This window comes from Pelodiscus sinensis, chromosome 11 (assembly GCF_049634645.1).
Source record: "Pelodiscus sinensis isolate JC-2024 chromosome 11, ASM4963464v1, whole genome shotgun sequence".
Classification (NCBI taxonomy): Eukaryota; Metazoa; Chordata; order Testudines; family Trionychidae; genus Pelodiscus; species Pelodiscus sinensis.
The window spans coordinates 26,803,786-26,814,798 of NC_134721.1; the positions used below are offsets into that span (position 1 = coordinate 26,803,786).

Sequence of the window (11,013 nt, forward strand, 5' to 3'; positions counted from 1 at the left end):
GGAGCACAGCCAAGCATGAGGGGTGGAGATCATGGGCAGAGAAGGTCGGGTCTGTTGGTCCCCCCCCCATGTAAAAGAGGTGGGGAAGTATCACCTCTCCTTGTGTGAACTAAGGATATTAAGGACAAGTTGACTAGTTAGATGGAGACAGCAGAGGAGGAGGCGGGGGGGAGGGTACTTCAGTGCTCTTGGACATTTCAAAGGAGGATTGTGGAAGTGCCTATCGACTAGTCGATAGAAATTCCATCAACTACTTGACTAGTAAATTACTCGTTAATTAACATCCTTAGTGTGAACCATAAAAACAAACTAAACAAAAATAATTGAACTATGCAATATTTCTTTTTAGCAGGTGCACAGTCAGCTTGATGTTAATTTGAACATTTATTCTGCATAGTTCTGATTGATTGCCATTGAACTCAAATAATTTTACCATGTGTCCTATATTCAGTATAGGGAAATACGGTCACCCTAAGTTGTCAAGTATGTAGATGGAGCTCACAGAGACTAAAACAAGTATATAAGTTCATATTTTCAAAGTTTTTGGTGTCCTTGCCCTGCCTGAGCTGATTCAGACATTGTCTTCTAGGAGCATTTGCCTTCCTGTCAGTAGTTGTAGCTAGGTGCTTTAGAAAAAAATTGAATTGTGGAATTAAATAGCATAAATATTCAGAGAGTTTTGATGAATAACCAGAGTCCATGCTTTTCTAAACCTCTTTGTCCCAAGAAATCTCTTGTGCAAGTTTTCTCAGCTCAAAATTTCCAAGCTTTAACTGGTTTAAGGTTATTCCCCGAATATTTTTTTCTCCCAGGCCATGTCTACACTGGTGGCTCTTTGTGCAAGAACTTCTTGCGCATGAGTTCTTGTGCAAGGAGTCCTGCGCAAGAACACGTACACACTGCCATATGTGAGATGTGCTTTTGTGGAAGAGCGCCCATGGCAGTGTGGATGCGTGGTAGGGATTCTTGCGCAATAAAACTCTATAGCTAAAATAGCTTTATTGCGCAAGAGAGCATCCACACTTGTGCTTCTTGCGCAAGAGCTACTCTCTTTTCTTACAAGTGGAAGGTGTCTTGACAAGAGTACTTGCGCAAGAGAGCTTACACATGTAAGAAAAGAGCGTAGTTCTTGCACAAGAAGCCATCTCTTACCACGCCGTACTGTACATCTTCTTGCGCAGGAGCGGGTGGGCAGTATGGATGCATTGCGGATTATTGTGCAAGAATAGCTGTTCTTGCGCAAGAGGCCGCAAGTGTAGATATAGCCCTAATGTTTTGACTTCCTTTCCTAGATGAACTTGAAATACAAAGACCATGTAAAAACATAAACAAAAAGAAACTGAAATCACTGTGATTAAGAATTAGAATTGAATGCAATTAATATTGTTAGTAATTTCTCTGCACAAATGTCTTAAATCTGTTTTAAATAGGTATATGTTAATAGAACATGAACCTCGTCTTTGATGTGTCTCCTGATTGTTTAGCAATTAAGAAATTATTTTGTCATATGTTGGAATAATAGGTTATTGCTGTGGTTGCTTCTTACAGGGTGTACAACAGAAACGTCCTGCAGAAGCTCAAAGTGTAATTCTTAGACGTTATTTCTTGGAACTGACACAAAGCTTCATCATTCCATTAGTAAGATGACATATGTAATATTAGTTGGCCAATACCTATGGTAGAAGTATGGTGTTTTTTTTAGTGTAAAAGCTGTTATCATAATTTCTTTCAAATAACTAGAGATCAGAACTACTTTTGTGGCTTTATTTTTAAAACATATGGTTAGTCTTGCAGTTTTAAATTTTCTCAGTTGGAGTACAAAGATGATGTCAGTTTAGTAATCTAAGAGTCAGATTTGAAACATTTTAAACTCCCTGAAACCACAGGTTCAGATCCCAGCCGTGTACACTTGCTTGTGTATTTATAAAAGCAGATACTAGGAGGAAATTTTTCAGACAAAATCTTAGCAATAGAGATCCTGTCTGCTCTGAATGGACACTAATAAGTTCATTGCTTTTTTTAAAAAAAACTTTTGAGTACTTCCACTAACTCTTCACCTATTCTTTGAATGAGTTTTCTCTCCACCTGTTGAATGTTGACAACTGCTTAATTGCCTCCTTCCATCCCAGAGCTGATTGGATTTCAGTGAATATATTAGTTTATAAATCACTTTATGAAGAGAAGAGTTATATAAATGTATATTATAGTTTGTTATGATATCTGAGAAGACTAATCTAGGCAGCCTGTTTATAGATAGGTTAATGTTTAAACAAAGTGAATTCATATTATTGTGAATTAATTAAAAATATGGTGGCTCCAAGATCAGGAATTTTTTTCTTAAACTCTTTTTCTTGCTTCTCAGGAACGTTATGTGGCAAGCCTAATGCCCCTGCAAAAGACTATCTCTCCATGGAAGGTAAGGCAATAATCCTTGTATGAGCTGAAAATCTTTGTGACTAAAGAGAATTCATACTGTGAACTGCCAAAAATGTTGTTTCTTTTGTAGAGTCCACCACAGTTGAGACAATTCAGCCAGGAAGACTTCATGAAAACACTTGAGAAAGCAGGACCACAGCTCACCTCTGGATTAAAGGGAGACTGGATAGGACTTTACAGGTCACTTTTTAAAATGAGACACACAATCTGTAATGTAAATACAGTGATGCAGAATGTGTCCTAACCTCCTGCAGACATTGTTGTGTCCTGACAGGTCTCCTGCTCTATCAGTGATACGTGTGTTTGGCTGTGTGCATGTGTGCTCCTCTTTTGTGTTGTGTTGACTTTGCGCAAGTAGTCAACACAGCAGACTCTGAGAGAACTCCCAAAGAGCACAAAATCAGATAAAGATTGAAGGCACCCAGTCAGGTTTACCGAACCACTGTGCATATGTATTCCCTGACAATAGGACAGCTCAGTCAGTTGGACAAAGATAGCTCCTCCAAGACACCACTTTATATACAGGGTACAAACAAATTACATTTCACTCCTGACATGTCAGGTTGCCACTCTTTGACGTTACCTAGACACCACTCATCACCCTGCATCTGGTGGCTTGATTAGAACAATTCTAGCCATCACGTCATTTTAGACCCTTTCCTGAACCTTGGTATGTCCCTATTATCTGTAGGAAGTGTGTGGATACCAACATCCTTTTTAATGAGGGGTTGTTACCATCCTTCTGAAGTGGGTTCATATGAAATTGCAAAATATTATAAATGACTATATTCTAGATTTTAAAACATACTAGATAAATGGGAAGAAAAGCTTTTCGTTGAGGAGCTCTAAATAGCTGAAAGTGGGATTTCATAGTTTCGTTCTGGTCCATCTTACATTCTGGAACATGTTTTATACCCAGAATATCTTTTCCATCTATTTGGCTGCAATTGTAATACCTTCTCATATGGGAGGCTAGGATGTACAGCTTTTCTGATAGAATGGCCAGAAAAAGGTGCTGTATAAAGCATCTCTTTAATACCATCTCTTTTACATAAGTATTTTGATACTACAGGGGGATCCAGTGGATAAGACTTTCAGAAAGCCTTTGACAAGGTCCATCACCAAAAGCTCTTAAAGTAAGCAATCATAAGATAAGAGGGAAGCTCCTCTCATGGATTGGTAATTGCTTAAAAGATAGGAAACAAAGGGTAGAAATAAATGGTCCTTTTCAGAATGAAAAGTAAATAGTGGTGTCCCCCAGGGGTGTGTCCTGGGACAAGAAGTCCTATTCAATATATTCATGAATGATCTGGAGAAAGGGGTTATCAGTGAGGTGGCAAAATTTGCACATGATACAAAACTACTCACAAAGGTTTAAGTCCCAAACAGACTGTGAAGAACTTCAAAAGGATCTCACAAAACTAGGTGACTTGGCAACAAAATGGCATGTGAATTTCAATGTTGATAAATGCTAAGTGAGGCACATTGGAAAACTTAATACCAATTATACATATAAAATATGATCTATATTAGCTGTTACCACTCAGAGATTCTGGTGTCATTGTGGAGAGTTCTCTGAAAACATCCACTCAATGTGCAGTGGCAGTCAAAAAAGCAAATAGTGTTGGGAATTATTAAGAAAGGGACAGATAAGACAGAAAATATCATATTATCTTTACTAGAGGACTTACCTGGTGTTGCTGGAGTGGTGGGGATTGTGCACACCACCCGGGTGGCTTCTTCCCAGAAGCCCAACCAAAGGCTGTTTCCCAAGACCAGCCCAGAGCAGTAGGGGCTGCATGGCATGATGGGCAGACCTGGGAAGCAGGGACTGTGCTGCTGTCCAGTAGCTGCTTCCAGGGCTAAGACACTTGGCTTCTCTCCCCCTCCCCCAATTTGTGATCATTCATGAGTGTAACTGTCCCTGCTATCACACTCTCCCTTTCCATTTGATGTGAAACAGTCTTGTTACATGCACATCCCATTGCCCTCGAACAACTATACCATGACCTTGGTTTAAGTTATGATAAGAGGAAGATGCATACCAAATGTGGTGGGGTCCTAGCTCCTACTGACTCATGGAAGGACGAACATGGACAGATGCACAAACTCTGTAAAATATATAGTAAATATAAATCCATGGTATGCTCAAATCTTGAATATTGCATGGAAAAAGTTCAGAAAAAGGCAAATTAGGGGTGTGGAATGGCTGCCACATGAAGAGAAAATAAGACTGGGTCTTTTCAGCTTGAAAAGAGGACTTGGGGGGAGGAGATATGATAGAGGTCTACAAAATCATGACTGGTGTGGAGAAAGTAAATAAGGAAGTGTTTATTTACTACTCATAACACAAGAACTAGGAGTCCCCAAATGAAATCAGTAGGCAGCATGTTTAAAATAAACAAAAGGAAGTATTTTTTTCACACAACTCAGTGAACCTGTGAAATGCTTTGCCAGAAGATGTTGTGAAGGCGGAGGCTGTAACAGGATTTAGAAAAGAACTAGATAAGTTGATGGAGGATAGGATCATCAATGGCTTTTAACCAGGATGGGCAGGGATAATGTCCCTAGCCTCGGTTTGCCAGAAACTGGGAATGTGTGACACAGGGTGGATCACTCTACGATTTTCTGCTCTATTCATTCCCTCAGGGGCCCGTGGCATTGGCCACTGTCAGAAAATAAGATACTGGGGTAGTTGGACTTTTGATCTGACCCAGTATAACCAGTCTTATGTATAGTGATAAACTCTTTTAACAGTGCTTCTGTCTTTCAAAATGCCATTGATAAGATAATCTTCCTGGTTTATATTCTTGACATCAGAGTCTTTTTGGACTTCTTCCTTTTAGTATTTCCTTCCCTTCCACGTTACTTTTTATCTTGACTCTAAGGTTCTTAACAACTTAACCTCAACTTCTCTATCTGACCTAGTATCACACTGTGCTGTTGAGCCCTGTATTCACTCTGCCAAAATTGGTCATTTTTATTACCCATCAGACGTTTTCCTAAAGCATCTTTGCTTTTTATCCCATAACAACCCTTATATTTAAAAAAAAATCCCTAAAATAGTCTTTACAACTAGTATTTTATCTTTTTTCAGATCCTTCCTTACCACTCACCTCAGCTGTGATGCATCCAAAACACTACTTGCTCATCATGGATAGACAGATGAGCCATGGCAGTTGCTCCTCCCTTTGTTTTTCCTGCTCTCATACATTTGGCCTTGGCCAGTCCTCACTGTAACTTTACCCTTATTTTTAAAATAAAGGAATTAACCAATATGGGTTAATCCTTCTCCATATTTATTTGCTTGTATGTTACATACAAGTGGCATCTACTGCCACTCTTCTGGGGTTTTTTGTCTTTTGGATGGTAAGTCCTCCAGGATAGAATTTGCTTCTAACAAATGTTTGTACAGCATCTGGCATAAATTTACCAATAATCAGGGCAGACATGCAGGAAGGGCATGAGGGGACATGTATTCCAAACACCAGGAGTAGGAGGGGGCAGAGTTTCAGGGTGTCCAGGAGAACTAGTGGCAAGGCCTGGTGCTGGCAGCAGGAGTCCAACTTTGCCCCCCCCCCCTGCATTCACTGGCAGCAGTGGGGCAAGGAGAGCAATGCAGCCTCAGCTCTCTCTCTTCTCCTGGCTATTGTGTCGCTTGGGGTTGAGCTGGGACAGCCACTGTGCTCAGTAGCAGGCAGCGGAGCAGAGTGAGCTGAGGCCACGTTATTCCACTTTCCCTGCTGATGAGTGTGGGAGTGCTAGAAACCCTGCTGCCAGCACCAGCCCCCACACCACTAATCACCTGGGCTGAAGAGGAAGAAGGGGAAGCAGATCAAGGGGAGGGGAGAAAGTGGAGCAGGGGTGGGAACGGAGCAGAGCAGAGAGGCCAAGGGGAAAGGGTGGAGAAATGGTAGGAAGGGGGCAGAACAAGGGCAGGTAGAGGTGGGGTCTGGGGCAGAGGGTGGGGGGCCCAGCCTTTCCCTCGGGTGGAGGCATGTCACATGTTCAGTGCCCCTCTTCCCCAGTCCCTCCTCACCAGTTGCCCCTGCCAATAAGCTATATAAACAGGAATAGTTGGCTCTATGGTGCTCTTATGATTACCCACGTGGGAAGTAAGAATCCAAGATGAAAGAAGCTATATTAACCCCTAAACTTAATGAAGAACTAACAAGTGCAGTTATTACCATGAAACCCTTTAGTTTTCAGTCTTTCCTTTCATCAGAATGGAAAAGGTTATGAAAGCTTACTGGCAGGGGATATCAGATAGTTTTGGATAATCAATATTTCAATAAAACGACAAGACGTTTAAATAGAAGCATCTTTGTGCCTGAAGATTTCATAAAGACTTTCTAGCATAAGAGTAGTTTGGTGTTTTTTTGAAAGGACACAGAAACCTATTTCAGATTAGTGACCTTTTTAAAATAGTGTTCCACTACATATCTTTCCTTCAGAAACAGAATCAGTAATTTTTCTGAAAGATGAAAACCTCCTGAATGATTTATATACTCCTCCTCCGCAGAACAAAACTACTATACAATCTTGTGAAGTTGTGTAAGAGACTTTGATGGTGGGGGAGAATGAAAGAACTGGATTAAGAATGTAATTAAAATATAAATTTGCTTGCACTCTTTTATTAAAGACACTTCTTGAAATCTCCAAATTTCAATGGCTGGTTCAGGACCAGGTGGAAGGAAATGACACAGAAGTTGGAGGCCCTTCATTTAGAAGCGCTCTGTAATGAGGTAAGATTTATTTTTGTTTGCTTTTAGTGATTTATAAAATTATTTATTTTTTACATCCAAACTTTGTTCCATGTTTCAGAAGTGTTCTCATCCTCACCACCTGCCAACTATAGCTATTAAAAAGATTGAGAGACTTGTCAGGTCCAATTTGGCAAAGCCTTTTATTTCAATTAAAAATATAAAAATAAAATAATTGCCATTTTGAAACACTTAAAAAAAAAAAATCTCAGCAACATTTGAAACAGAAAGTACGCTAATGCGGGAGAGCTGGAAAATGCAATTGATCGGTCTGTCTATGCATAAGTAGTGAGAAGTAGTATATTTCAGTAATGTTCTAAATATCATAGATGTTTCTCAAATGTAAACTAATGGCATTGTTGAAAGTATTGCGTGTTTGTATATGAAAATATTTCAGCCCTGTGAATTTTTATTTTGAAAGGACCTCCTTTTCTGGAGTAAGAAACATACTGAAGTAGAAACAGTGGATCTTGTCTTAAAGCTAAAGAATAAATTGGTATGTAACTATAATAAGTACAGGTGAAAATTATTACTTCATATTGCAAATTGAGTGAATGTGTTTGTGTGTTTTACAGCCACTTCAAATTAAACTGAGTTTCCTCCCAAGATTTTGGTAGCTCAGAAAATTGATGGTGATTATCCAAGTCACTAATTCAGAAGTGGATGGTTGAGTTCAGAAAGCTGGCGGCTGAACAGCACTCAGTCTGTGCCTAGCGATATCTCAAAACTCACTTTAACAGGACCCCGCATGTTGAATAGTAATAGAGAGGTAGCCGTGTTAGTTTTTCCCTTTTGTTTTAGCAAGATCAGACTATGTAGCACTTTAAAGATTAACAAGATGGTTTAATAGGTGATGAGCTTTCGTGGCTCTGGCTAATTCTTTATTGGAAAATCACCTGATCTCACATGTGGCTCATTCAGTAATTAGGGCTGGCTAGCCGCAGGCCCTGCAGCCCTTAACGAAAAAGCACCCAGTTACATTTGCAAATGTTGGCAATCTAAGTAGAGTTTTAATTTGGGGGGGGAGGGGAAGGCTAGTATTCTGTGCCCAGTAAAGCCAGTGGGTGTTTTCCATTAACTCTTATAGGAAAGAGTCAGAGTCCTAAATGAACCGGGAAATCAAACTTCCTTGTTTCCTGGAACTCCATTAAAATATGCTGGTGGTATGACGGGAAGCTTGCATTCCCACTGTCCACATACCTGTTCATTAGATAGATGAGGGACTTCAGATTCATTAGTCTGATCTCTTTTATGAACATGAAATTCACTTGCAGTTTCTTTAATTGCAAAATTTTGTTTAATTGTGCCTCCTCTAGTTACAAGCTGACAGAGAACATCTACCTGTGAAACCTGACACTGTGGAACAGCTACAAATGCATATCAATAAAATTATTCTAGCACTCCCAGATGATTTACAGGATATTCTGTTCAAAACTGGTACAACATGATTTCTACTAGGATCTTTAATGCAATGCACACAACACATTTCAAAGCTTCGTGGAAGAGACTGTCAGAGATTAATGGAATGGAGCTGTGAATGGTATATTAACACTTGCAATGGACAGTAATAATAATGGAAAAAAGAATTTTTAGCTTTTTTTTTTTAGTAGAAACCTACTGGAGTTCCACTTAAATATTGATGGCACTAAAGGAATTTGTGTTTAATTATGTGTTAAACCAAGTGCTCTTATGGAAAACCTGTGGGCATATGAAATTATAAACATGCAGGATCACAATGCAGTGCTGGCATTGCAGAATGTTTTTTTTTTAAATTGGTGCTGCTGTGCTCATTGATGTTAACTCAGGGGGAAGCAACATTTACATTGGCTCTGTAAAGAGCCTGTCCCATTTTAGATATATGTAAATGCTTTTAATGCCTTTTTTCTTTAGATGTTTTTCATCTTATGTTAAAAAAACCAACTGCCATATTATTGTGACTTGGATGAAGTACCTAACACTTGAGGAATTTTATTGGAAAATTATTGCTTACAAATTAGAACTGATATTAGCAGAGACAAGTGAAAGCATTAAATAGGCTCTTAATCTTTTGTTTTAACTTTTTTTTTTTTCAATGATGATATTACATCTGCCTCTGGACAGAAAAGAAGTCACCTGTTTAAATATATCCTAAGAAAAAGCAACGGATATATTTTCCTTTAACTTTATTCATTTAAGGTCAGATAATGGGTGCTTGTCCTCATAGGCCTTAATTAATGCTAACTTCAGATTAACTGTTTTTATCATGGAACAATTTAAACGATTTTAAAGATGAACTGATGAAATTCAGGATTTAAAACTATTTAATGGAAACAACTATATAGTCTTCCATTGCATAAGATACATAGTGTTGCTTATTAAATATACCGAGTTTAATGTTACTGTTGCTCATCATGTAATAGATCTCAGTAGTGTTAGTTGGCATACAATCCACTGTTCAGGATCTTTGAATTAACCTTATGGTATGCTTCTCATTCATTCCAGAAAATGATTGTTACGAAGTTTTTAGGAGGAGGAAATAGGGTAGGAAGGAGGATACCATATTACTGTGATCTGAAAGAGTCTTATGGATTGTTGAGACTCTGTCAAGAAAAGCTGGTAGTGAAGCTACTTAAAATACAGGCAGAGAGTAAACATGCATAAATAACCACTTTTCATTCTGTATTAAGCAACAAGCATTTCTTGCCACTAGATCACCTTAAACCAAGAAAACTTAACAAGTGCACATTTGCTCTGCATGCAAAATATGACTTTGAGGATCCATTCTAAGCAGGATAAGATGAAGCCATCATGTACAAATAAATACAGTACAAACTTTACTCGTAGATGACAAATGGCTCTCAGTTATCAAAAGATTCTGCTTTACATGCTTTGGGTACAATACATTGTCTTGTAACATTGCAGAGCTGCTATGGACAAAATGCCTTTGATAAATATTTCATATCATATTTCTAGAAATGACTTATTTAGGTATAAACTGTCACATTATTTTTAAGAAAATCTATATTTTAATACTCTTACCGTTTATATAAAATTATTTGAATCAGAAGTTAAACAAATTATATCAAGACACTGTCATTTAAATTATACCATTGTGGCATTAATTAATATCTAACCTGCAATTTGTTTTGCACAGTTGGCAACTAGCATTTCTAATCCTGAAACCGTAAAGTGGCCATTACTCTGGTAAACTATCTTTAAATATTTAACTGAAGCACTGTATGATATCTTTGAACTGTGTAATTTGGCACCAATTATGTCAGCATATTACCACTTGATTGAAAATATGTATTTTTTGTAAAAGGAAATAAACTTCAGTGTTTTGGAATGTTTACTTCAGTTACTTGCTCAGCAAATTATATTTTCAAATTATCTCCTATATTGAGAAGTTGTTGAAGTTGTTTAGCAGTATACAAACACTGTTCTTTATTTGCCCTCTGCCTCATCATTTGCCTTACTGGAGTAGCAGGGAAGACCGCCCCTACGCACTGCAGAGCAACCACCATGAGCCTCTAAGGAGGATGAGTGTGTGAAAGATTGGGAGAAGATTTCAAGGGGCTGGGGAGTAGTTGAGAGAGAAAGGGAGAAAACTCTGGACAAGGCAATCAGAGAGGAAGGAACAGGATGCAGTATAAAGTCACTTCTCTGATTGCTAGAGAATCAACGCTCTGGCAATTGATCCTCCAGTGTTCCATTTAATCGGTCTACTGAAGACCCTCTAAATCCAACGCTGAGGGCATCCCTGTCAGTGCTGGTACTCATTGTCATGAAAAGTAAGGGAAGTTGATGGGAGCCTTTTCCTGTTGACCTCCTGTGG

General features: G+C 38.7%; 1 protein-coding gene across 1 annotated transcript in view; it reads left to right on the plus strand.

Annotated features, from left to right (window-relative positions):
• Positions 1-9,683, plus strand: part of DENND6A (DENN domain containing 6A) — a 57,469-nt gene extending 47,786 nt beyond the window's left edge. The window contains exons 15-20 of the mRNA XM_006130928.4: positions 1,549-1,638; positions 2,363-2,416; positions 2,507-2,616; positions 7,079-7,181; positions 7,621-7,695; positions 8,516-9,683. Of these exons, the coding sequence (XP_006130990.2) occupies positions 1,549-1,638; positions 2,363-2,416; positions 2,507-2,616; positions 7,079-7,181; positions 7,621-7,695; positions 8,516-8,647 (564 nt within the window). The 3' untranslated portion in view covers positions 8,648-9,683. The remainder of the gene's footprint in view (positions 1-1,548; positions 1,639-2,362; positions 2,417-2,506; positions 2,617-7,078; positions 7,182-7,620; positions 7,696-8,515) is intronic.
• The last annotated feature ends 1,330 nt before the right edge of the window (positions 9,684-11,013 follow it).